The 27,500-nt window shown below is 36.6% G+C and overlaps 1 protein-coding gene across 1 annotated transcript in view; it reads right to left on the bottom strand.

Annotated features, from left to right (window-relative positions):
• The window catches only part of UNC13C (unc-13 homolog C (C. elegans)), a 912,374-nt gene that overhangs the window by 735,154 nt on the left and 149,720 nt on the right, over positions 1–27,500 (bottom strand). The window contains exons 2-3 of the mRNA XM_006898243.1: positions 20,629–20,651; positions 19,976–20,040 (exon numbers count right to left, since the gene is read on the bottom strand). Of these exons, the coding sequence (XP_006898305.1) occupies positions 19,976–20,040; positions 20,629–20,651 (88 nt within the window). The remainder of the gene's footprint in view (positions 1–19,975; positions 20,041–20,628; positions 20,652–27,500) is intronic.

Below are 27,500 nucleotides of genomic sequence, written 5' to 3'. Positions count from 1 at the left end.
ATTGAAGAAATTCCCCTCTAGTCCTATTTTGTTGAGTGTTTTCATCAGAAACACTTGGATTTTGTCAAAGGCCGTTTCTGCATCAATTGATAGGATCATGTGGTTTTTGTTCTTTGCTTTGTTAATATGATGAATTACATTAATTGTTTTTCTTATATTGAACCATCCTGGCATGCCTGTTATGAATCCCACTTGGTCATGATGGATTATTTCTTTGATGTATCATTGTATTCTATTGGCCAATAATTTATTTAGTATTTTATTGTTAGATGTTGTCAAGATGAGTAGAACTTGTAGCAACTGTGCAAATAATAGAACTGAACCTTATCCTATCCTCCACCATCCTTATCATCCCTGATACAATTGAGTTCATTGCTGCAGATACCATATCAACCTATGTTGTTGAGGCTCTTCCTCACTTTCACCAATCCTCCACTTATCCAAGCATGATGGTCCCCTCCAAGAAATAGGCTCTCCTAATATTCCCAAAGTATGTAAGGTGGTTTTGCCATCCTTGCCTCCAAGGATGCTCGCTGGTTGCACTTTCTCCAAGACATATGAGTTTGTACTTTTGGTAGCCCATTCAACACTGTTCTCCAATACCACAACTTAAAGGCACTGTCCTGTCATCCTTACCATTGTCCAGCTCCCCGATTCATAGCATGTGACTGGAAATTCTACGGCTTGAATTGGGTGCATCTTAGTCTAAACTTACATTAGTACTCTTCAGAAATTTGGAGAGGTCCTTGACAACAATGGTGGTCAAGAATTTTTGCTTTCTCAATGTTGAGTTGTAATCCATGACTAGAGCCACTCTATCAACAAGAGATTTTATTATTTCCCCTATTCTGTGCCACTGTCAGTATCTTTGATATGCTTCAGCCTATAGTTATAGTCACTGTGTCAATCCATTTTTCTGATGACTTTACTTTTTCAATAGGTATGTTTGTGTGTGATATATACAGATTCTCATATAAGTAAGAAAGAACAAACAGGACATAGTTATGGACCCTTCTGAGATACAATCAGGCACCTTGAAAAATTGTTGACTATTTAAAGGAGCACATTTTATGGAGTAACATGGCCAATTGTTATAAGATAGTTCACATAGATAATGTTGCACATTCTAGTTTAATGATTAGCCTCTAATATCTTAAAAGTGTTTACATGCCTATATAAAATACAACTATTCTGTGATCATAAGGAGAGACAATAGAAAGAACGAAATCAAAGATAATAGTCTACAGGACTAAATCAAAAACAAACTCACTGCCACTAAGTCTGGTCCAATTCATAATGACCCTCAATCTGGTTTCTGAGGCTTCAATGGCGATGGAAAATGACTGCTTGTGTTTATCTCATAAAGTTAGCGGCCAGTTTGTTTGCATCACTGTAGATGTGCTTGTTGTGGTGTTGGTGTTTTGTTTTGGGTTTTTTTTAATTAGCAGCACAATATTCTGTGAACTATGGCAAACTCCTTATAGGACTGTTATATGTCATTGTGTTGTGACAGCTCTGAAATTTGCTCTGTTCTGAGCCAGTCTTGCTGACTACAACACACCTATCCTCATTTCTCTGGTCATTCAGGGTCTTCCTCTCTTGTGCTGTCCTACAACACTTTGAAGCATAATGTCCTACTCTCAGGACTCTCCTGGCCATGTGCACAAAGTATGTGAGATGGAGCTTCAAAATCCTAGCCTCCAAGGAGAAATTTAGTCTTTTAAAGACTAAAAGTTTGAAACTCAGAGTCATTGTTATTCAGTGAGAACTGACTCAGAGCTGACCCTCCAGTGGGTTTTCCGGAGGCTGTAAATTGCAAAGGAGGAAATTGACAGTCTTGCTTCCTTGGACTTCTGCAGGATTTAAACCAACAGAGGTGAACCACCTTTGGGTTAGAAATGCAGCTCCCTAAGGTCTATCCATCAGAGTTCCTAGTTACAAGAATTATGGCCTGAAACAACCTACATTATACATATTATAAAATCTTGCTTGCAGAAACTGAAGAAGATCTGAAGAACTTGCTTCAGAGAAGGTCAAGGAGTGTCATCTTCAATATGGATTGAAGCTCAACATCAAGAAGACAGAGATTCTCACCACTGGGCCAATGGGCAGCACCATGATGGATGGAGAAGAGATTGAGGTTGTTAACAATTATAGTTTGGTAGGCTCCACAATCAACAGTCTAAACATTAGCTGTCAGAAAATCAAAAGAAAAATTGTACTGGGAAAATCTGCTGCCAGGGACCTCGCCAGAGTGCTGAAGAGCAACGATGGCAGTCTAGAGATTAAGGCATACCTAATGCAGGTCATTGTCTTCCCAATTACTTGTTATGCTTCAGAGGTCTGGAAAATGACCAAGGATGACAGAAGAATGGATGAATTCAAACTGTGGTGTTGGAGAAGGGTCTTGAACATACCATGCATTTCCAAGAAAACAAATAGGTCTGTCTTGGAGAGGGTGAAACCAAGTTTCTCCTTGGAGGATAGGATTTTGAAGTTTCATCTCACATACTTTGGGCATGTGGCCAAGAAAGACTGGTCCTTAGAGAAGGACATCATGCTTGGAAAGGTGGAGGGACAGCACAGGAGAGGAGGACCCAAGATGAGATTGATTGACACAGTGACTGGGACAATGAGGGTTGGTTTGTTGGAGTTAGTGAGGCAGGCTCAGGGCAGGACAGAGTTCAGAGCTGCTGTGCATAGGGTTGCTATTGGTTGCAGGTAACTCAACAGCACATAACAACAACAAAAAATATCCTGAGATCAGAAAAAACAAATGGTGCGCAGCTACTACTAACAACCTATCTGACCAGGATAGAATATAGCTGGTCCTGGATAGAAATGGAGAAAAATGTAAACAAAACTCAAATTTATTTTTCATTAAATAAAATCCAGACGTACTGGACTGGTAAAGAATAGAAGGGCTCTGAGAATATTTCTGTTAGAAACTCCTTAAACTTGGAACTGAAGCTATTCTTAGAGGTCACTTTTCAGATAAATAACCTATTGGTACATAAAATAAATAATACCATCCATAAGTGCTGTGCTTCTTTAAGTAATCACCTATATTAAATCATATGGTATTTATCTGTAAGCAAAAATGAGATGGTAAGAGGCGGAGAAGAGGCAAAGGTCTAGATTAAGGGAAACAAAATCACTAGAATACTGGTATTAATCATCAGGTTTTTCAATTTCATGGGAAGGGGGATGAAGGAAATGGAAAGAAATTGTTAGAATTTGTATTCAAATTCTGTAAATAAACTAGTAGAAAATAAGAAGAATAGAAAAAAAAAACCCTAAAAATGTCATCAGTGCCACAGAAGCACGTATAGGATGTTTCCCACTTTATTTTCACATTGGTATGCATGCAAAATTTGTATATGTGTGTCATTAATGTAAATCACTTTCACAAATTCCCACCTTCACACTGTGTTTCAAATGATCACCCATATACATTGTGTTTTATAAAATGAATCCTTATTAATCTATGCTCATCATTATCCCATTATGTATAGAATTTTTAAATGAGAATCTGATTTGTTGTATAAATTTTCACCTGAATTATCATAAAATATTTCTTTTTTAAAAAATATTTCACCTCTTTTTCCTCACAGACATGTGATGTGGTACAACTGCACTTTAATTCTTTCTTCAAAGCTAATTATTGCCATGTGTTTAACTTTGCTTAGTGAAATATGAACAAAATTAGACGTGTCACTTTATGGTGAAAACTCTGGGATGTAACTCGAATTTGATACATTTTACAATGAAATCATGAAAGCATCTCTGTCTCTCTCTCACCACTTTCAGTCCCATAGTAATGCAATTATAAAGAGCCAAAACACTAACACTAGTATGCATTGAAAATGTAACATGAATGAATAATAAACCTTTATTTGATCCCTCCATTGCACGATAACATAGCTTATCCCCACTGATATTCTAGTTATATTTCATCTTACAAGATTCACTGCATCACTGTGAGTGACTGTCTCTTTCTGACATTAATTCCATCATGCAATATACTATCTTGTATACAACACTCAAACTTCCTACAAGCTGGTCTTCTATGCTTTCATCTAGTTCCATTTAAGAACGATATATGTAAAGGAAAAAAAAATCTTGAAACGTTTCACTAAGTCTTCCCACAAGAGCACAGTAGTTCAGGAATGATCACAATATAGGTCTATAGATTGAACTAGTTACTAATTTATTTAGTGGATAATTGAAAATTCTTGCTGCTGTTGCTGTTATGTGTGGTCAAGTCACTGGTGATTCATAGCAAACAACCCTTGTTGTTTTTGTTATCTGCCGTTGAGTCACCTGCCACTCATAGCGACCCTATGTACAACAACCTTAAACTTTGCCCTATTCTGTGCCAATCACACTATCTCTGACACACCTACCCCCATTACTCCAGTCACTGAATCAATCCATCTCATCTAGGGTCTTCCTCTCCTGCGCTGTCCCTTCACCCTCCCAAGTATGACGTCCCTCTCCAAGGACTGGTCCCTCCTTGCAACGTGTCAGAAGTATGTTAGATGAAGCTTCAAAATCCTTGCCTCCAAGGAGCAGCCTGGCTTCACCCTCTTCAGGACAAACCTGTTTGTTTTCCTAGCAGTCCATGGTACCCTCAGTGCTCTTCTCCAACACCACAGCCCAAAGGCATCAATTCTCCTTCTATCATCCCTAGTCATTGCCCAGCTCTCTGATGCATAGCAAGTAATTGCAAAGACCATGGCATGTTATCAGATGCACCTTAGTCTCCAGACTGACATCTTTGCATTTCAACACTTTAAAGAAGTCTCTGACCACAGACTTTCCTATCACAGTACGTCTTTTAATTTCCTGGCTGCTGGTGCCAAGGGTGTTGACTGTGAAGCTAAGTAAACTAAAACTGTGAACAATCTCAGTATTTTCACCATATATTAAGATGCTGCTAATCGGCCCAGTGATGAGAATCTTTGTTTTCTTGATGAGAATCTTTGTTTTCTTGATATTGAGCCTCAATCCATACTGAAGACTGCAGTCCCTCACCTTCCACAGCAAGTGCTTTAGGTCCTCCTCCGTTTCAGCAAGTAGGGTTGTGTCATCTGCCTAACGTGGATTGTTGATGATTCTTCCTCCAATCTTGATGACGTATTTCTCCTCAAAGAGCCCAGCCTCCCAGATAATCTGTTCTGCATAAAGATTGAAAAGGTATGGAGACAAGATACAGCCCTGGCATACACCCTTCCCAATTTTTAACCATATAGTGTTTCCCTGCTCTGTTCTGATGTCTGTGTCCTGGTCCAAGTATAGGTTTCACATTAGCACAATCAAGTGTTCTGGGATTCCCATTCTTCTCAGAGTTAGCCACTTTGTTATGATCCACACAGTCAATGCCTTTGCATAATCAGTGAAACAAAGATAGATATTCTTCTGGTACTCCTTGCTTTCAGCCAAGATCCATCAAACATTCGTTAGGAGTACGTGCAGGGAACAAGGTGGTGCCTGGAGTCCTGGGCAAGGCTGGGAGGCTGAACACCACAGAGAAAGAATTTCAGGGGAGCCAGGAAGAGGAAGGAGCAAGAGCTGGGGGAACTCAGTTTCCCCCATCACGCAAACAGGTAGGAGTCCTTGGACAAGGCTGGGAGGCTGAACAAAAAAATCCTCAGCAAATTGTTTTCTGAGATCTAGATAGAAATATACCTACAAAATGTTTTGATATAATAGGAATATTGTAAGACATATAGCTCTAAAGAGCTGTGGTGCTACCCAAAGGCGATACTTCTTGGGTGGTTTGCTTAAAGGGAGAAAGATGGGCAATTTCCTCCTGTACTAGCTTCAGCCTCAAAAAAGTACTGGAGGTTCAGCTATGAGTCAGTGCTGACTGCACAGCAATGAGCTGAGTGTGTTAGGTCAATAACTCATAGATGACGGTACAAAACTGACCCAGAAATAAGCATTATTTTTTTTAAAATTACACCAAATTGGCCTAACACTGAAACAGCCTAATTCTAAAGTAAAATAGATGTAGTTTTAATATAAGCCACGATACTTAGTTTTCATTTGACCTTAAACATAACGACTTTAAGTCTCAGTGCCTTTATCTGTAAAATTAGAGTAATAATTCTAATATATACTCAAAACAATGTAAAAAATTAATAGAGATATTTCATGGATTATGCTTAGGTTCAGGTATGACAAACTGTAATATTTCAAACATTTTGTGTCTATCATAATAATTATAAATTTAACCACCTAGCTCCATTTTAAATATCGAATTTTCTCTTATATTTTTCTATTACATTCCAAACTTTCTAGATTATAAGAACAGTAAAAATTCAAGAGCTATATTTGAATTATGTTGTTCTTAGATTTACTTTCTAGATCACAAGAACAGTAAAAATTCAAGAGCTATATTTGAATTATGTAGTTCTTAGATTTACAGTTGCTCATACCTGATAATTACAGTGTAGTTTTGGCAGTTGTTGTTGTTATGTACCGGGAAGTCAAAACTGACTCAGAGCTGACCTTCCAGTGGGTTTTCAGTGGCAGATAAGTGCACAGGAGGAGACTGCTCACATTTCTCCCATGGAGCTGTTGGCGGACTCGAACTGCTGGCGTTTGAAATAAGCAACACAATCCCTACCATTAGGTCACCAGAGGAAGATGTCCCTAAATTTAAATTGTAAATTTTAAAAATATGGAGTAAGGTTATCTATAACTTTAAATAGATAAATTATGATTATTTATAAGATGCTAAAAGGATGCTATTTTGTTAGCAGTGATTATTTTATTATTGCACAGTACCTATTGAAAGAAATCTGTGCTATCTACCTTCAAGATCATAGTACTTATCAGAAGAACCTTTAAAAATATACTCTTTAAACTTTAGGGAATGCTGGTGATGCAGCTACTAGTTCAAAGGTCTCTCCGGAGCTTCAAACCCACCAGTCACTCTAAGGAAGAAAAAATCGGCAGTCTCCTCTGATGTGATTTATATCCTCGGCAAACCCACTGCAGGGTCTGTTATGAGACAGTTCCAATTTGAGGGCAGTATGTTGAGTTTATATTTGTTATTGGAAAATAATAAACCTCTCATAAAAGTAGAATTTAATCTATATGACATAGTTGTACCAAATATCCATATCAATTATATCTGGTAAAGAATTAACATCTTTAGGAAGCAAAATATTTCTTATAATAATTTTATTTCTATAGTTACATTCAGCAATTTTTTGCTAAGATTTCATGTCTATATAACACAAGTGACTATTCTGCTCAATATAAAAGAAGATTTATTTTTAGTAATACTTGAACCAGTACTGTTGTAAGACTAACTACTTGAATGTTGTCTTCATAAAAGGTATACCTGTGATTTTTATTTGCTACTCTTCAAATTCATAAAATCTGGAGGGCTTTTGAAGATTAAAATTGATGCTATGCAGCAAGATTATACTTAACATTTCATTGATTTCCTAATAAATTTAAGTGACATCAGATACTGAGAAGTCTTGATCTATCATATTTTTATAAGGAATATATATATACGGTTGTTGTTAAGTGCCATCGAGCTGCAGGCAACTCATAGCGACCCTATGGAGGAGAGTCCTCGACGCTTGTGTGTCTTTCATCCTCTCTCCAGGTTCATAGGTTTTCCGGAGGCAAGCTATTACGGAAATGGATGCCACTCCTCCTTCCAAGCTTGTTTTAATCGGGGAGCTTCACCCCTCTCTCTGTCCGCATTGGGTAACCAACCATTAACGCATTTAGACAACAATGTCACAGTGTTCAGCCTCACAGCAACCACAAGTGACCGCTGTACGGCAACTTGTACACCAGGGCTATATGACCTAGATGAATGTTTGAGCAAAAACAACGACAGACAGGCCCAAGGGTGTGCAATAACCAAAATGAAGAGAAAGGGATCTCTTGCGGCCTCAAGGCAAGGAGCTGTGCTGCCATGCCAAAGACACAGTTTGAATCCACCAGACGCTCCTTAGAAAAAAGATGGGGAAACTTACGTGCAATTTAATCCTCTGAAAATCCACTGGAGGGTCAACTATGAGTTGGTTTTGATTCAACAGCAACAGCAACAATATAACCAGACCAAATTTAGAGAATGCTTTAGACAAATGTTATGCTTCTACATAATATTTTTGCCCTTCCAAAAAATTATATTGCAGAGACCCTGAGATTTCTTAACTATAAATTTTATTTTGCTGAGGCTGGATCTTTACTTATAGACTATCATTAGGCAACTATTTGCTCTGGTGTCTTTCTAAGATGGAAAATGGAGCAAGAAAGGGAATCTTGAATGAGCAACCTAAAGGTGAGGAGGTGGAAGTAACAACATACTTAATTTTATCTGATACCCTGTAGTTAAAAAAAAGATCTGACTTCATGGACAGGGTATATAACAGAATTTATATCCCTAAAATTGAGAATGTGGAAACTACAGAACAATTTCACTGATTTCACATGCAAGCAAGATTTTACTGAAAATTATCCAAAAACGACTGGAACAGCACATCAACAGAGAACTACCAGAAGTCCAGGCTGGTTTCAGAAGGGGTCGTGGTACTAGAGATATTGTAGCTGATGTTAGATGGATCTTGGCTGAAAGCAGGGAATACCAGAGGAATGTCTATCTGTGCTTCATTGACTATGCAAAGGCATTTGACTGTGTAGATCATAACAAACTGTGGCTGACTCTGACAAGAATGGGAATCTCAGAACACTTGATCGTTCTAATGCGAAACTTAAACTTATACTCCTCCTTCTGGCAGTCGTCAGAACAGAGCAAGGGAACACTGCATGGTTCAAAATTGGGAAGGGCGTACGCCAGGGATGCATCCTATCTCCATACCTCTTCAACCTATATGCAGAACAGATTATCCGGGAGGCTGGGTTCTATGAGGAGAAATGTGGGGTCAGGATTGGTGGACGATTTATCAACAATCTGCGTTATGCGGATGACACAACCCTGCTTGCTGAAACTGAGGAGGACCTGAAGCGCCTGCTGCAGAGTGTCAAGGACTGCAGCCTACAATATGGATTGAGGCTCAATGTCAAGAAGACAAAGATTCTCACCACTGGACCAATCAGCAGCATCAGGATGGATGGTGAAGAGATTGAGATTGTACACAGCTTTAGTTTGCTTGGCTCCATAGTCAACAGTCTTGGCACCAGCAGCCAGGAAATTAAAAGGCACATTGCCATGGGAAAGTCGGCTGTTAAGGACCTCTCCAAAGTGCTGAAGAGCAGTGGTGTCTCTCTGGAGACTAAGGTGCGTCTGATACAGGCCATGGTCTTCGCAATCACCTGTTATGCATCAGAGAGTTGGACAATGACCAAGGAGGATAGAAGGAGAACTGATGCCTTTGAGTTGTGGCGCTGGAGAAGAGTACTGAGAATACCATGGACTGCTAGGAAAACAAATAGATTTGTCCTGGAGAGGGTTAAACCGGGTGGCTCCTTGGAGGCAAGGATTCTGAGGCTCCGTCTAACTTACTTCGGACATGTAGTGAGGAGAGACCGGTCCTTGGAGAGGGACATCATGCTTGGGAGGGTGGAGGGACGGCGCAGGAGAGGAAGGCCCTCTATGAGGTGGATTGATTCAGTGACTGGGATAAATGGGATGGGAGGGTCAGAGACAGTGCGATTGGCACAGGACAGAGCGGAGTTTAGGGCTGTTGTACATAGGGTCACTATGAGTCGCAGGCGACTCGACGGCACATAACAACAACAACAACAACAAAATTGAGATGGGCATCACTAAGTTTTAATAAGTACGTAACTCGAAATTCTTGAAATACACTTCAAGTCCAATGAGGTAGAGTTAGCTGATTATAAAAATGAGGAAAATGTAAATTTGATAGTTGTGTCTTCGATTGGCAGTCATTTAATGACAAGAAGAAAATTAGATCCTCTCTAAGGAAGCACACTAGTTATAATCAAGACTCTTTGGAAGGTGCCAGTGTCACATACTTAAAAAAGGAAAGTTGACAGGGTTGAAAGTCAGTCTCCTTCAAGAACCTGCAGTCCTATGTGCACGGAGGTTGATACATCTATGTTGTTATGTGCATCTGTTGTGCTATTAGTGTTATATACTACAGAGTAGAAATTGACTCATGGCTGACACTCCATTAGGCTTTCAGAGACAGTAAATTGCAGGAAAGATGGTTGCCCAGCTTTCTGCTATCTTGCTTAAAATGGAAGAGTGACCTTAATTCAAGTACATTTTATGGTTTCTTTTGCCTATAAGGGATCACTGACTACTAAAAAATGCAAGGTTTTTCTGTGATGAATCTTCCAAGCAGAGAAGATGATGTCTTTTAGAATAGATAAAATGGTGGTTTGGTGGGGTTTTGTTTGGGGTTTTTTGTTGTTGTTTCATGTATGTGGATGTATGAGAATAGAGGCATAGACATGGTAATATTATTAGAAATTTTATTTTTTAAAAAAATCACCAGAACCAAAAGCTCATTATATTTGAGTCAGAACCAACTGACAGCTGATCCTCCAATGAGTTTTTGGAGGCTGTAAATCGTAAGCAAGGAAGATTGTCAATTTTTGTCCCTCACAGCCCTAAGGTAGTCACACCACCAGAGAGGTAGTCTTTGTGTTAGCAGTGCAACTGTCTACAGGCTACAACACCAGAACTATCAGAAGATAAGGGTTTCTTATATAGCTTTCCTACACTGGTGGCCTAGTGGCAAGAAACTGCTTTGCAATCCTGAAGGCATACAGTTCAAGGCCACCGGCTGCTAGAAGGGTGGGCAAGCTCCTTCTGTGTAAGTAACTGCCTCTAAAAACCCTCTGGTGGGTCAGCTATGGATCAGTTCCAAATTGATGGTACTCAACAACAACAAAGTTGTTTATAGCTAATTCCTGGGCTTCTTGGGTTTATGGTCTATCGATTAGTAAAAGAAGCTCTTGAGTGGTGCAAATGGTTAACATACTTGGCTACTAATCAAAACACTAACAGTTTAAGTCCACTCCAAGGCACCTTTGATGAAGATTCTAGTTTTCCCTTCTGAAGAATCAACTATTGAAATATCTATGGAGAACAGATCTATTCTATCACACAATGAATTGCCATTTGTCAAAATCAGCCCACACCAGTGACCACTGGGGTCTTCAAAGCTTGTAAGGAGCCATTCAAGATGCAACCATTAGGCTTTTCTTACCCAATACAAAGACAAAAAATAAATAAATAAACAAAAGCAAAAGGGTATTAAAAAATTAGCTCAAATGGATAATGGACTATTAAAAAAATCAACTTGCACAACTCTGAGATCAGAAGAACTAGATGGTGTCCAGCTACCACTATTGTCCACTCCAAAAGGGGTCACAGATCACAGTACAAGATTCTGGAGAGAGTGGATGAAAACTTGGGGTGGGGGGAATATTGAACACATAGAAAAGACCAAGTTCAGTGGTCTAACAGTAGAACCCCAAAGACAATGGCCCTTATTATTTCTTTGAACTTGGAACCAAAGTCTCATGGTTCTATTTCAACCAAATAACAGGCGTGTTAAGGGAATATCACCAAAAAGGTATTCATTCCTTAGAATAACCAACTACACACATCAAAAGGGTATCATCTGTTCAAGGACAAAGCCCAAAAGACAAGAAAGGTGGAGTAGAAGGATTAATGGAAAGAAAATCTGCAATAGGGTAGTGGGAAAAATGTTGTGACATGTGCATATCATATTATAATTAATGTTATAAAAGGTATATAAACGGTTGAGTAGAAGATCAATTTGTTTTGTACACTTTCACTCAAATCACAATAATATAACCAAAACCACCATCAATTCAACGGCTACAAGTTTTGAATTATAAAGAAGTACATTAAGATTCAAACTTAGACTAAAATCTGATATAATAAAAGTGTTAATCTACAAATACGTGCAAAATTTGCACAAATGACCCGTATTTGAACATGGTAGCTTGATGTTCTTACTTCTTTGAGTAGTTGTGTGCCTTCTTTGTCACTATCTACACAATACCTTATGCTTCCAAAATATATGGAGTTTTTAAAACTGGCTTATATTGTAGTTAAGTTATTACGAATTATACTTTTTCACAAACACAAAGCCATGGCAAATATACCAATAAAAGAATCCATAGTTGTGGCTCTGATATCATTTAAGTCCAAACACTAAAGGAATCAGCACTAGTTTCTGGTATTCATGGCTAATTTTTATTCTAAATACTCCATGGTTTCACAATTGTTTGCTACGTAATTTCAAGAGAACCTTGTGAAGCATTCAGCTCATCCTGAAAACATCAAATAGACGATGTTCTTTAGTATATGAGGAGGCTAATAGATAGACAAGTAGTTTTTCATGTATGGGATTTAGAACTATGGTGGCTGGTTTGCTATTGTTGTTGTTGTGTGTCATCAAGTCAGAACTGATCCATAGCTGACCTTACAGTGGGTTTTCAGAGGCAGTTAACTGCATGGGAGGAAAGTACTCACCTTTCTTCTGTGAAGCACCTGGCAGATTCCAACTGTATGCTTTTGGAATCAGAACACAAGTTTCTTACCACTAGGCTACCAGAGTTCATGGACGATATACTAAGGTGATGTGTAGGATACAATGACTCCACCTTGAACTAAGTCCAAGGCAAGGTTGGAAAGACTGGCAGATCCTGTACAAGAAGCAGTTTGTACCACACCAGCCTTCATTCCTCATTATGGCATGACTGCCCCAGACTGTTCAGTCTACAGTAGTTTCAGCAAGGCAATTCCTATTCGTTTGCTTTGATAAAGAGCAAAATGAAAAGATTTCTCCAATTATGACTCAAAATATTCAATTATGACACAAAAGTTCTTCTCCCTAAATGAATAATAACAAAACTGATTAGATAAATTTAATATATTGTGCATTTATATCTCAGGTAATTGGAAGTTGGGAGATAATAGAAGAAAAAAGTTGTATCATTGTTCATTTAAAGTAATATTTTTATTTTTGCTCAGCACAATTTTAAAAAATACAATAATAGAGAAAGGAGATTTGTAGCCAAAAGCAGAGTGGCCTCTCTATCATTTGAGGTTAGATTTAAGGTGAGAAACATTTTCTTGCGAAATTTTTTTTGGTCTGAGGAGGGGATGGTAGTTTAGTTCCTTTTTTAAACTCATAGTGCTTCCTACATGTGGCTCCTCTTGTGTCCATGAATATTTCAAGAAGCATTTTTTTTCTTTAAAAGCAATAAGCAAAAACAACTATGAGATATCATCTCACCCCAGTCAGAATAGCAAAATTTAACAGAACAGCAAGCAACAAATGGTGGCAAGGTTGTGAAGAAACTGGAACCCTTATTCACTGTTGGTGGGAATGTAAAATAGTGCAACCCCTGTAGAAAGTGGTATGGAGCTTTCTCAAAAAGTTGCAAATAGAGATACCATTTGACCCAGCAATTCCACTACTGGGAATATACCCCAAAGAGACCATAAATGACATCCGAGCAGATATATGCACACCCATGTTTATTGCAGCTTTGTTCACAATAGCAAGGATTTGGAAACAACCTAAGTACCCTTCAACAAACGAATGGCTAGAGAAGCTGTGGTATATTCACACAATGGAATACTATGCAGCATTTAAAAACAAGGAACTCATGCAATATTACTCAAAATGGGTGACTCTGGAGGACATTATGCAGAGTGAAGTATCTCAGTCACAAAAGGACAAATACTGCATGGTGCCACTGTTGTAAAACAGAACTGACCTTGGAGTTGGGGAGAGACTGAGAAAGATGGATTAAATAATGTATACTGCATTGAAACAGATGAGGGAGAAAACTGTATAAAAGGGATATGTGTTTAGGTATTTTTGTCATGACAGGAGTCAAGAGCGAAGGCTACATGGTAGAGTGGACCTGGGGGAGGGTTTGTAAAACAATGAAAGAATTTTTCTTTTACTTTTCCAAGAGGGTAGTGTTCTGGTGGGGGGGAAGGGTTGGGAGGGGAAAAAAGTGCAACAATCAATGGATGGAAATCAAGGCCTCTGTAAATTTTTACTGAAATTAATAATAAATTTAAATAAAAAATATTTAGAAACACACACACACACACACACACACACACACACAGGCAAGAAGCAGAATGTTCCCAGGTAAGGAATTCTAACTAACTTATTTAAGAGACTGTAAAGCAAAGTAATTTACAAGTGAGGTCCTAATAGGAAGACATGTTAGGACAGACATTTGAAACCATGTGACAGATTTGTACCTTAGAATGAAGAAAGTAAGGGGCCATTAAGCACCTTTAAAGAGAAAGGGCTATGTTTTAAGGACATGAGCCTTTAATAGTATAGAATATAGACTTAATGTGAAGGAATAAACTGATGAAGGCATATCAGTCATAAATCAGTTTTCAAGACATTGAGTATTAAAACTAGATCGGTGTTGATGGGAGGGAAGAAAAATTATTGACATAATGTTTACAGTCCTAATCAATAACACATTTTGAAAACACACCACATATGCATTTCATTTACCTTTGCTACAATTAAAAATTTTTAATTCACTGCAACCAAAACCTATAATGAATGCCTGAAAGACCTTCTTTTTATAGAACAACTAATTTACAGGAGCTCTAATGGCCTAGTGGCAAGAAGATGTGCTACAATCCCAAAGGCATGGGGTTCAAAATCCATCAGATGCTCTGCTGGAGAAGGAGGGGCAATTCCCTCCTGTGGCTGTCTAATCTTACTCAATGGTATACAGCAAGGAAAACAAAAACCAAAACAAAAACAAAGAGACCCAAAATAACAACAACAAAAAAACACCCTGATTTAAAAAAACAAAACCAAAAAAAACCCCACCAACAACAAACTTAGAAATCATAGAATGACAAAAAGTCATTTTCTCTGTCAGAGATGTTTTCCTAACAAAGTTCTTGAGTTTTTTACACTATACTGTATACTGGCTTCCTAAAAGACTTAACTGACATACAGGACAAGAGTTAGAAAGGCTTTAAGAAAGCCACAAAATAGCATAAAATGTTAACTTTACTATTACTCTCACACACGCATCTTCCTGACTCTCAGTTTTCCTTTCCTTTTATTAATGTTTCTCTCACCCTCTCCCAATTTCTTTCCCAGTCCTAACTTTCTTATTATTATCATCATTATTATTATTATTACAAAAGATGAGAATAACAATGTTTGGCATGTCTTTTCCCAGTAATACTTACAGGAAATAAGTAGAGTTGAGAAGAAATCAGAGAGCAGTTACATTAGTTCTATTATGTGGTTTCAGTTTTTCCTTGACACTTAAGAGGAAGGAAAAAATGAATATAGTTTGGCTTTAACTGATAAAGCATGTTGAAGGGGAGAAATAACAATTACAGAAATTTTGTATAAAGCAGTAGAAACTCTCTAACTTCAAAGTCATAACCACTCTCAGCTTTCCAAGATATTAAAAGTTGTGAAATTTAAATAGCTTATTTTTATAATAACAGAGCAAGGAAATACTGCATGGTTCAAAATTAGGAAGGGCATACACCAGGGATGTGTCCTGTCTCCATATCTTTTCAACCTGTATGCAGAACAGATTATCTGGGAGGCTGAGCTCTATGAGGAGAAATGTTGCATCAGGATTGGTGGAAGATCTATCAACAATCTGCGTTATGCAGATGACACAACCCTGCTTGCTGAAACTGAGGAAGACCTGAGGCGCTTGCTCCGAGGGTCAGGGACTGCAGCCTTCAATATGGATTGAGGCTCAATATCAAGAAGACAAAGATTCTTACCCCTAGACCAATTGGCAGCATCAGGATGGATGGTGAAGAGATTGAGATTGTTCACAGCTTTAGTCTGCTTGGCTCCACAATCAGCACTCTTGGCACCAGCAGCCAGGAAATTAAAAGATGTATTGGGATGGGAAAGTCTGCTGTTAGGGACCTCTCTAAACTACTCAAGAGCAACGGTGTGTCTCTGGAGACTAAGGTGCATCTGGTACAGGCCATTGTCTTTGAAATCACTTGTTATGCATCAGAGAGCTGGACAATGACCAGGGAGGATAGGAGGAGAATTTATGCTTTTGAGCTTTGGTGTTGGAGAAGAGTATTGAGAGTACCATGGACTGCTAAGAAAACAAACAGATTCATCCTGGAAAGGGTTAAACCAGGCTGCTCCTTGGAGGCAAGGATTCTGAGGCTTCATCTGACATACTGTGGTCATGTTGTAAGGAGGAACCGGTCCTTGGAGAGGGACATCATGCTTGGCAGGGTGGAGGGCAGGCGCAGGAGGGGAAGGCCCTCTGGGAGATGGATTGATTCGGTGACTGGGGCAATCGGGATATGTATGCCATTGGAGACAGTGAGATTGGCACAAGACAGAGCAGAGTTTAGAGATGTTGTACATAGGGTCGCAATGAGTCGCAAGCGACTCGACAGCACATAACAACAACATCTATTTACAGAAAAATAAATAACTTCTTGTAATAAAGATTGGAGACTCACGAAGTAAAAAATTAGCATCCTCTTTCCACATTGCTAGAACTAAAAAGTTACTTAGAAAGTTCTTAAAATGATATATTTTTGGACTAATAATGATTCAGAAGTGATCTATACAAAATTACCAATTTCATCTAAACATTTATATACAGCATGCTCTTATTAAAGACACGGATACAAATTTTTTTAGGGATACAATTTAACACCATTGTTTGGATAATATTAAAATTTCATAATTATACATAATTGAGAAAAAACTGTTATGAAATGATGGATGTCATAGGCTGCGGAGCACTGCAGGATACAGAAGACCATATACTCAGATAAGACTCCAGAATCACGTTATAACCATTGTTTATGGCTGGAAATTCAACTTAATCATTTTTTTCGCACTTATTTTTAAAAAGATAATTTCATTTATTTTCAAGTTTTGACTCTTCAGGAACTAAGAAAAAGTTAATTTGTGTGGTTTAGTGAAGTTAAGGGAAGACAGTTGTTAATTTTATTACCTGAATTTCTGTAGATAATTGATAAGGAACATTTTTTAATCTCATAACTGGGATACAAAATATTTTCAAGTTTTTGTGACATAACAATTGGAATGTGTCTAATTCACGTTTGTCTTTTAAATACTTCAAGTGCTCATAAAAATACAATATTGATAATTTCTATTTGGCACAATAAAAATAAATATATAATTTTTTAAATTAAAAATTTTCAAATATTTCATGAAAATTAAGTAACATGGTATATTTAGCAATTTGCAAACAACAAGAATATTATGACACAGAACTGTGAAAATACATCTTGGCAAAAAGCAGCCTTTCCTGTATCTAAAACATCTACCTAAATTTCATTTCAGTCAAGAAATTCCTTAGATAATTAAAAAGTTCCATTACTCAGCCTATCTCAAATTGAATTTTTACATAAGTCAGAACAGTTGAGTATTACTGGTTTTTAGTATTGTTTTGTCAAATACTTTCTCGTATATAGGTATACTTTTCTATATACAAAAAATTTTAAAGAAGCATTTCCAAATACACTAAAATACCTTTAATACAATAAAGTAGAATTCTTATAATGTTTGACACATGTTGCAAAGCAATGTCTGTTGATTATTATGAATCATTGCATGTACTTTAATTTTAGTTTAGTAGTCTTTGTGAAATTATTTTCTAAAAATAGATTGTACATAAGTCAGACATTTTAAACTCAAGAACTGCCTGTATATAATATACAAATGTATTCAAAGTTCAACACTTAAAATTAACACATATATATTATACCTATAGAACATAAGGAGCTCTAATGGCATCGTGGTCAAGAAATCACTACTACTCTACCATTCAATCTACAGGAGAAGGATGTGGCAGGCTTCTTTCATATTTGTTTGTTGTTGTTATTGTTTGGCGCCATCAAGTCGTAGACGACTTGTAGCGACCCTATGAATGAACAGCCTGAGCACTGTTAGATCCCTAGAAATCCTATAGAGCAATTTTACTTTGTCCCACAAGTTTTCTGAGTCAGAATTGGTCCAACAGCATATTTAAATACATATACATATACATGTAAACATCTAACTAGTGTCATTTATAGTAGTATCATTAAAAAAAGGGAAATAATCTTAAAATTAGAAATAATCTTGAAAGTAATTCAAAGATAAACAAGCAAATAGTAAATAATACTTTTGAATTATTCCAATCAGAAATAAAGAAAATTTTCTAAGACCTTTTGTCAAATAAAAGACAAATATTTTTTTAATGTAGCATAATTATTAGGAACACAGATTTTGAAACTAGATTAGTTGGGCTAGAATACTGATTTTGTCACTTCCTAGCTATATAAAAGAATTTTTAGTAACTTTATACATGAAAGCAAAGATTCAAAATAGTACTTACCTTATAGAGTCATTGTAATCATCAATTAATGCATGTGAAATCTTTAGAATATTACTTTGCAGAAAAATCAGAACTAGGGCTTATTTATCTATATGCCTAATTTATGTTAAAATGCACAGATACATACAACACTACTTAATTGATGTGACAAAGATATATACGCAAAGCACATAGAAAAAAAGTGATTCATGATACTTACAAAACTGATACAGATGCATAATTGGACTACAAAGAGGATCCTTTGTTACTGTTTAACTATTTTTCATAGAGAATATAATCCAAGCTTATTTTTGTGATTGAATAGCAAATACTTTATTACATTTATTAATTGTAATACTATGTAACTGTTAAAAAATTATATGTATGAGAATAGTTGACATTGACATGGAAAGATGTTCATGCACTTATTAATTGTGGAAAATAGATCTCAAGAGAAAAAATGAATTAATGTGGCATTAATTTATGTAAAACTATGTGGTTATTTTTGCTTAAGGAAGATAATGTTAGTGGTTAAGCTAATTAGGTAATTTCAAGATACATATAGTTTTGCATCTCTTAAGGCCCACATTGTGCTCCCTGAATATAGGATGTTATGAGATTTGCATGTGAACCTTATCATTTATCTGGGCCTTTATTTTTCATCTTTAAGTATCTACAACAAGATTCATACTTTAGCAGTGATTTTCACTGTGCTGAGAGAGATTAATTTTTGTGATTGATCTCAATCCAAGTCATTATTAATTTCTCCATAAATAATAGAGTCCCTCTCCCTTATTTGTTAGCCTCATAGTTTCAATTGGAGCTTATCTTCTAACAGCTTGCATAATTTTGCCTTTGTTATTGAGGACTGTTTAGATTAGGGAGAGACTTGCTTAAATTTAAGAAACTGTACTCACTGATTTTTTTTACTTCATACTGCTAACAATACTTTGTTTCATTTCCAAATGTTTTATTCTCCTGTGCCTCTTGCTGCTGTTACCACTACTATTAGTTTTGTTATGTTTGGGAGTCATAACACACTTCCCAGTAATATTTTTGAAAGAAAAATAAAACAGAATGATAACTCTACAACACCCAAGAGATAGAAGTTAAGCAAGATTGGATGCTTCAGTCACAAGTTGAAATACACACTGCTAAATAGTATAGTACTGTATATATGCATAAAGCAGTGTGATAGGCATTTTTATGATTATCAAGGCATGTATAATTGGCTAATATGTATGGTAAATTATACACTTGGAAGTGTTATTATTTTGCAAAAGAGACATGAAATACATATGTTACATGTGGGAAGCTGTTGGTTTATTATGTGTTATTCTACTGGCATTTCTTAACTATATAATAATCTTGTAAATCATGAACATCTACTTCTCTTGTGTGAATAGACATTATGTGGTGAATAATTGTGTACATTTATGCTGAGAATATGCATTTTTGTTTTAAAAATCTATCAATGCCACTTTATTTAGGAAAAGGGTAGCAACAGTTAGACAAGCTAATTATACATTTTGCATAATTATAATCATGCATCTTGCTTTCAAAATATGTATTTTGAGAGTACAGCCAAGTATTATCAATGAATGGAATGAATTGGAAGGTTATATGAATGTACACTTACCCACCAAACGCTTGAAGTGCAGAGAATTTAGAAGCATCCAAATCACTGCCACCTTTTATTCGAGCCTTGAATGAAGAACGAGAAAAACAAAAACAAAACAAAACAAACAAGCTTTTAGCATACCACAGTTTTGCGGGCATGAATTTGGGTTATGGGTCAACCACACTAGACACATAACACCTAGTGTAACAAATGCTAAGCAGGGTCAGCTCCAAGTCAAAGCTGCTGTGTTTTTGTGAGTGGAATCTTTGAAATTAGCTGTCAGCATTTAAAGAAAAGCACTGGCAGAGACTAAGAGAATAAATTATCATTCAATGCTATTTGCCCTTAAAAGTTGAATGTGCAGTGAAGATCATGAGTTAGTCAGGGAGGTTATGATTGGCCAGACTTAAGAACAGATACTGTGTTTGACTGTAGCAGACCCCTAGGTTGGCAAGTATAAGCTGGGGAAAGCGCAGCTCGGCAAGGTGTAACCTCTTCACTGATGCAAAGTATTGAGGTACACTTGAAGGACAATCAAAGAATGAAAAGCTGGGATAACATGCACATTTCACAACTAAAACAGAGAAACCAAAACAGATCTAATATATCACAAACAAACATGTACAAAAGACAAGATCCCTCAAGAGGGAAGAAAAAGCATGATTTAAAACCTTTTCATCCACAGAACTGCTATCTGAAAGAGAATCAGGAAAAGAAGGGATAAATGTTAGATGGAGTACTTTTCAAGAAATCATTTCAACATATACATGAAAAAAAAAATGTTACTACATTAACAGTGTCTAAAACCATAAATGGCCAGAGTTTCAAAGCTGAACTCCCAGGAATCCGGGAGAGTTGATCCTTATATATAACAAGCTGGAAAATATGCCAGAATACTTGAAAAGTATAAAAGAGTGATTACAGGGTTTAATGAAAGAAAATGTGGCATGTAAGGATAAAAATGGAGTTGAGGAATCAGAAGTCCTGGAATCCAGCTGGGACTCTGCCACTTTACTATACACACTGGGCAAACTACCAAGTTCTCTGAGTTTTAAATTCTAGATTCAATTCTAAAGTAAGGACATGGATACTTCGCTTGTTTGTCTTATCGCATCTTACACAGGATCAAAAGAGATCATAAATCATAGTTAACAGAATATATGAAATATGTTATATTAAGTAATTATTAATTTGGATTTCTTATATCTTACAAATAAAACAACAGCTCAAAGCAGTTCGGTGAGTGGAGTAAGATCATAAAATTAGTAAATGGAAGAAAAGGGATACTAAGCAAAAACTCCTAATCCCCTACCGAAGCATCTTTAGATCCAATGTTTCTGATAAGGGGAATAAAACAGTGAAGTGTGTTTGATTACAGTTCTCCAGTACAATTTATGCTAAAACACAGGGCCAAAATGATTCCATTCCAACTATTTAAGTGACCAAAAATGATAAATTATATCCCAATAAGTTTATGCTTTTAGTAATTTTTGTTTTTAAACATTGTTGTTAAGTTGTTAAGTGTCGTCAAGTCGCCGGTGACTCTTTGCGACTCTATGAACCAAAGTCCTGGACACTTCCTGTATAACTTTCATCCTTTCTCCAGGTTCATAGGGTTTCCAGAGGCAAGCTATTGTGAAAGTGGATGCCACTCCTGCTTCCAAGTTATTTTAATTGGGGAGCTCCACCAATCAAAATCCACCATGAATAACCATTCTCTCATTTGACACGTCAGTGTCACAATGTTCAGCTTCACAGCAACCACAAGTTACCTCTCTGTACAGCAGGTTGACACACCAGGGCTATAAGACCTAGAAGAATGTTCAAAATTTACAATAGTTATAAGGATAAAATTGACAGTGTTGCTGTTGAGTCATAATCAACCCACAGCTGACACTCTAGCAGGTTTTCAGAGTCAATTAATCACAAGGGAGGAGATTGCCTATCTTTCTCCCATGGAGTAGTATGTATTTGAACCATATGCCTTTGGTACTACAGTACATCTTCTTAACACTAGGCCACCAGAGCTCCTAATATTACTTGTTACTTCTGCTATGTTCAATAGCAGAAAGCTGGAGGGTCTTGTCTATGAGTATAGATTGAAAACATACTATAGCCAATGTGATTTTCCCCCCTAATTTCTTTCCTTTTATGGAGAGATACCTTCCATGAAGAAGGAAGTGATTTGACCAATATCAAATAGGTAAATAATCTGTGCTGACGAAAAGAAAAAAAAAATATTTTCTGACTCATCAGTATGAACAGCTTAATCATCATAACTAACTACTTTTATAGTTTTCTAGTATCTCAGATTTATCATTGGATAAACATGATAAATTTCAGTAGAAAATAATAAAAGGCAATCTTACTTATAGTGATAAATATTTAGGATTAAGGCTTAAAATAATAAATAAGATTCATCATTGTACCTAAAGAAAAATATACCGATGCAAGAAGCATTTTATCTCAAGGACTATTTCATATTATTAAATTACTAATTAATATCATTTGGTCAGAAAAATTATTTACCTGATTTTAAATAGGTACTAAAAAGGAATTTGAATATTGATATTATAAAAAAAATTTTAAAAATTTGTATATAATAGGAATTGAATTGCTCTTTCTTAAGTTTAAATATTTAACTTCTAGAGAGCTCAGTTTACACGTGAAATATTGAGTATTTTCATTATTACTCAAAGCAAAACAAAAATGTCTATGCTGCCATCATTAATTTATTCTACACTACCAGCATAGATATCAACAGATAAAACAGTAATAAACAATACAAATATTAGAAGGTGGAATAAAAGTTATTGTTATTTATGAAATTATCATTTCATACCTCCAAAATAGGTGCATGAAATCATCCAGGAAACTATAAAGGTTTATACAACATCTAGTGAAGTGAAAAGATAGCCAATATGTAAGAAACAGAAGAACTATTTCATACATGCATAGAATAATTGGTTTGGGAAAAAATTTGAAATAAGATTTGATTTTGACTAGTTTATATCACCAGTCTCTTCTATCCTTCTGAAGACATTATGAGCTTTCATCTCAATTATTCCACTAAAAGTAATCATATCAGTTATCAATTACTTTTTAACTGCTAAATTCAGTAATATATTTTAACTTTTTCATTCATTAAATTCATTTAAATATTCATTGCCAACCCCCTCATAATAACAAAAACTCCACACCTGTTGCCATCCTTTGGATTCCAATTCACAGTGTCCCTGTAGGAAGTAACAGAACTGCCCCATGGGGTTTCTTAAACTTGCTATATCTTGGCCAAGGATCAGCTGTGGAGTTGGAAATGTCTGCTAAACTTTTGGTTAAGAGCCAAGAGTTTATCCAGTGTGTCATTATGGATCCTTTTCTAAACTACCAACAAATCCTTTCTATTCACATTGACTCCATTCTTATAGTTCTGCTGTAATTTCTTCCCTTAAACCTTTCTAAAATATAGATACAATCATGTCATCCCCCTTTTTTTTCCCTTTTGTTGTTCCCCTTCTTAAAACTCACTAATGTTGTCCACGTAATGCTTGAAAGACAATCTAATGTGGCTCGAGTATGAAAATGTTTCCTCACTCACATTCTCTACCTTGTTACAGTAAAATCCTTGAAATCCCATTTCATTATCTTGTTCTGCCAAATCTATAAGCTTTGAACTTGTGATTTCTTTCTGATAAATAGCTTTTACCTCTTCTTAATGTTGTTATGTGCCACTGAGTCGCCTGCAACCCATAGCAACCCTATGTACAACAGCCCTAAATCCTGCTCTATCCTGTGCCAATCTTATTGTCTCTGACACACCTATCCCCATTATTACACCAGTCACTGAATCAATCCATCTCCTTAAGGATCTTCCTCTCCTGTGCTGTCCCTCCACCCTCCTAAGCATGATGTCCCTCTCCAAGGACTGATCCCACCCTGAAACATGTCCAAAAATCTAGCTAACCATTATTCTTTCAAAGCTCAACTTAAGTCTAATACTAGGGATCCTTGGCTCTGCACATAAGTGTTCCACACACATTCCTATCTACAATCCTTATCTGTTGTTTACTTCTCTGCAGTCCTCCTGGAGTATGAGCTCCTTTCTGATATTATCTTTTTAGCCCTCCTTTTATTTTTAATGGTATCTGATGGCCCAGTGGGTAAAGAGTAGCACTGCCAACCCAAAGGCAGATAATTCAAATTCATTAGCTACTTCACAGTAGAAAGATAGGCAATTTTTGCCCATGTGATTTACTGCCTCTGAAAACCTACTGGAGGAGGATTAGCTACAAGTCAGTTCTGACTAGACAGCATTGAGTTACTCTTTTATTGATTTATCTTTTACCACATCCCTGAAATATAGTTGCTGTTGTTCTGTTCCATCAAGTGAACTACTACTCATAGCCATTCTAAGAACAATAGATCAAAATCCATACCCTATGCTGCGGCACTCATGATTTTTATCATGTGCAAGGTCATTGCTACAGTCACTGTGTCGAATTATTAAGTTTTTCTACTCTTTCTGATACTCCAACTTTCCCAGCATTATTCCCCATTATTCCCCACCCCCGCCCCCCCCCCCGAAGGATTGGCTCCTCCTGACAATGTGTCCAGAGAGCTGGACAATGAATTGGGATGATAGAAGGAGAATTGATGCCTTTGAGTTTTGGTGCTGGAGAAGAGTATTGACTATACAATGAACTGCTAGGAGAACAAACAGGTTCAAGCTGGAGAGGGTGAAACCAGGCTGCTCCTTGGAGACAAGGATTCTGAAGCTTCGTCTGACATACTTTGGACATGTTGCAAGGAGGGACCAGTCCTTGAAGATGACTGATTCAGTGACTAGGGTAATGGGGATAGGCGTGTAGAAGACAGTGCGATTGGCACAGGATAGAACAGGGTGTAGAGCTGTTGTACCTAGGGTCACTACGAGTAGCAAGTGACTCGAGGGCACATAACAACAACAACAACAACAACATCATAATGTTGCCTATTGATCTGATGCTGAGGATTTTGCTCTCATGAGGTTGAGATATAATCCATATTGATGGCTATAATCTTTGATCTTCAGGCTGTGCTTTCTGTAAGCAAGGTTGTAATATCAGTATAATGCAGGCTGTTGAGGAGTTTTCCTCCTATTCTGATGCCATGTTCTTTTTTATATAGTCCAACTGCTTCAATTATTTGTTCAGCATACAGATTAAATAGGTATGGAGAAAGGATACAATCCTGATAAAAATCTTTCCTGATTTTAAACTATGGAGTGTTCCCTTGTCCTTTTCAGACACTTGCTTATTGGTATATGTTCAGGCTAATATACCCTTTCTTATTAATTAGATTCTTAATGATAAGGGTATTTTAGGGATAAAGATATAGTACTTGATTATATTTATGTTTATCTTTTAATTTACCCTTTTGTAAGGAGACCAGTTATTATATAGTATTTCATTATTTGTATATACTTTCCTCAACTGACTCACACAATTATAACTGATTTTATCAGTCTAGTTTCACTTTAAAATAATTTCAGGTTATAACAATATGTCATTAGAATTTTTACTGTTTAACTATACATCTATTAGAAAATAATAGATGCCTTTATCTACTCAACTGAAACACTGTCATTGATTTTATTTTGACTCACAGTGACCTTCCCTTGAATTTCCAGGAAAATAAATTGTAAAAAGAAAAGATTGACCATCTTTCTCCCATAAGCCCATTATAGATACAAATTGCCAGAGATGGGTAACATTTTCACTAGCAGTAAAACATGCTACTGACTAGCCCACAAGGGCCCCTATTACCTTTATACTGTTGTTCTTGTGTGCCATTGAGTGAGAACAGACCCATAAAGGACCCACCAATAGGTTTTCAGAGTCAGTTAATCACATGAGAGGAGACTATCCATCCTTCTCCATCGAGCAACTGGTGGATTTAACAAAATGCTTTAGAGATTTCAGCTCAGCCATTACTACTAGGCCACCAGGGCTCCCTTTATATTGTTTTTATTGTTGTTGTTAGATACCTTCAAGTTGACTATGACTCATAGAGACCCTATGAGTAACAGATAGGATCCCTGTCCTACCCTCTGCTCTCCTCACCATCTCTGACACCCTTTAGCCCATTGCTGCAGTCACTGTGTCAATCCATAAAATATTACTGGTCACCTACTCTATTTTACACAGTCAAATGCTCTTGTATAATCGATAGAACATTACGCAAAGGCATTTGACTGTGTGTAAAACAAGTAGGTGACCAATAATATACACCTTAACTGGCTACAACGCTTTATAAAAGGACCTAAGATAAAAATAAAGAGAAACATTATATTAATGATTGAATAAGAGAACCAAGCAGGTGAAAAAACACATCCCTGATGAGCCATTAACACATATTATGCACTGCTAAGGCACAGGAAATAAGGTGGACATTTCAATTATAAATTTAGATGCTATGGGTTGGGTGTCTATTGAAAGAGTAATAATGATGTAAGTCATATGTTGCACAACATTGTTTCCTTATGAGCTGAGGGATTGGAAAAAATTGATTAATAATGACAATGCAATGTGATTAAAATGTATTGTCATTGAATCAGAACCAACTCCTTGTTGACTCATAAGCAGGTTTTTAGAAGCTGTAAATTACAGAGGAGTAGATTGCCCCATATTTCTCCCCTGGAGTCACTGATAAATTCAAACTGCCAGAGAGCCCTTTAGCTGTGCAACTCTGTCAACTACTTTACCAGAGCTTCATACAATGTGATAGTATAAAAGATGAGAAAAGAGTGATGTTGGAGCACAGAGGTAGTTATAGAATATATTGGGTTTGAAAAAGATTCATAGGATGATTTACCAGATGCTTTATAAGTGAATGTTTGTCAGAAGGATGATGGTGTATTGAGAGAGGAAAATAATTCATAAAAGTACTGAAGCTTAGAAGTGCATGAGCTGTTATGAGTTATTTATATAAGAACATGACAAACAGTAAAGTTAATGGGAAGAGTTTGTAGAATGAAAAGCCTTATATGATCTATAAAGTAATTTAAGTGGTAATATACCTTATCACAGATTATTTTGAGCACAAAGCATTTCAGCATTTTAAGATAATCAGAATTTCATTTTTTACTTTCTCTTTTTAAAAATTCAATCCAGTTCTTTGGAAAAGAATAAAACATGTTGTATGATTCTGCTTCCTGGCCCACCTATATAAAAATCACATGTACATGTACACACCTGCCCAAAGTATGAGATGAAGCTTCAATATTCTTTTCTCTAAGGAGCATTTTTATTCATAACGTAAATATTTCTTTTGATTTGTCCATAGGCTATTTAAGACTGTCCTCCAATACCACAACTCAAAGGCATCGATTCTTCTTCTATCACCTTTACTTACTGTCCAGCTCTCAGATATGTAGTTGTTGTTGTTATGTGCTGTCGAGTCGTTTCCGACTCATAGCGACCCTATGCACAACAGCCCTAAAACCTGCTCTATCCTGCGCCAACCACATCGCCTCTGACACACCCATCCCGATTACCCCAGTCAC

Source organism: Elephantulus edwardii, unplaced genomic scaffold (genome assembly GCF_000299155.1).
Source record: "Elephantulus edwardii isolate Elephantulus edwardi_28Jun2011 unplaced genomic scaffold, EleEdw1.0 scaffold00225, whole genome shotgun sequence".
In the NCBI taxonomy this organism is placed as follows: domain Eukaryota; kingdom Metazoa; phylum Chordata; class Mammalia; order Macroscelidea; family Macroscelididae; genus Elephantulus; species Elephantulus edwardii.
This window is presented reverse-complemented; position numbering and strand designations above follow the sequence as displayed.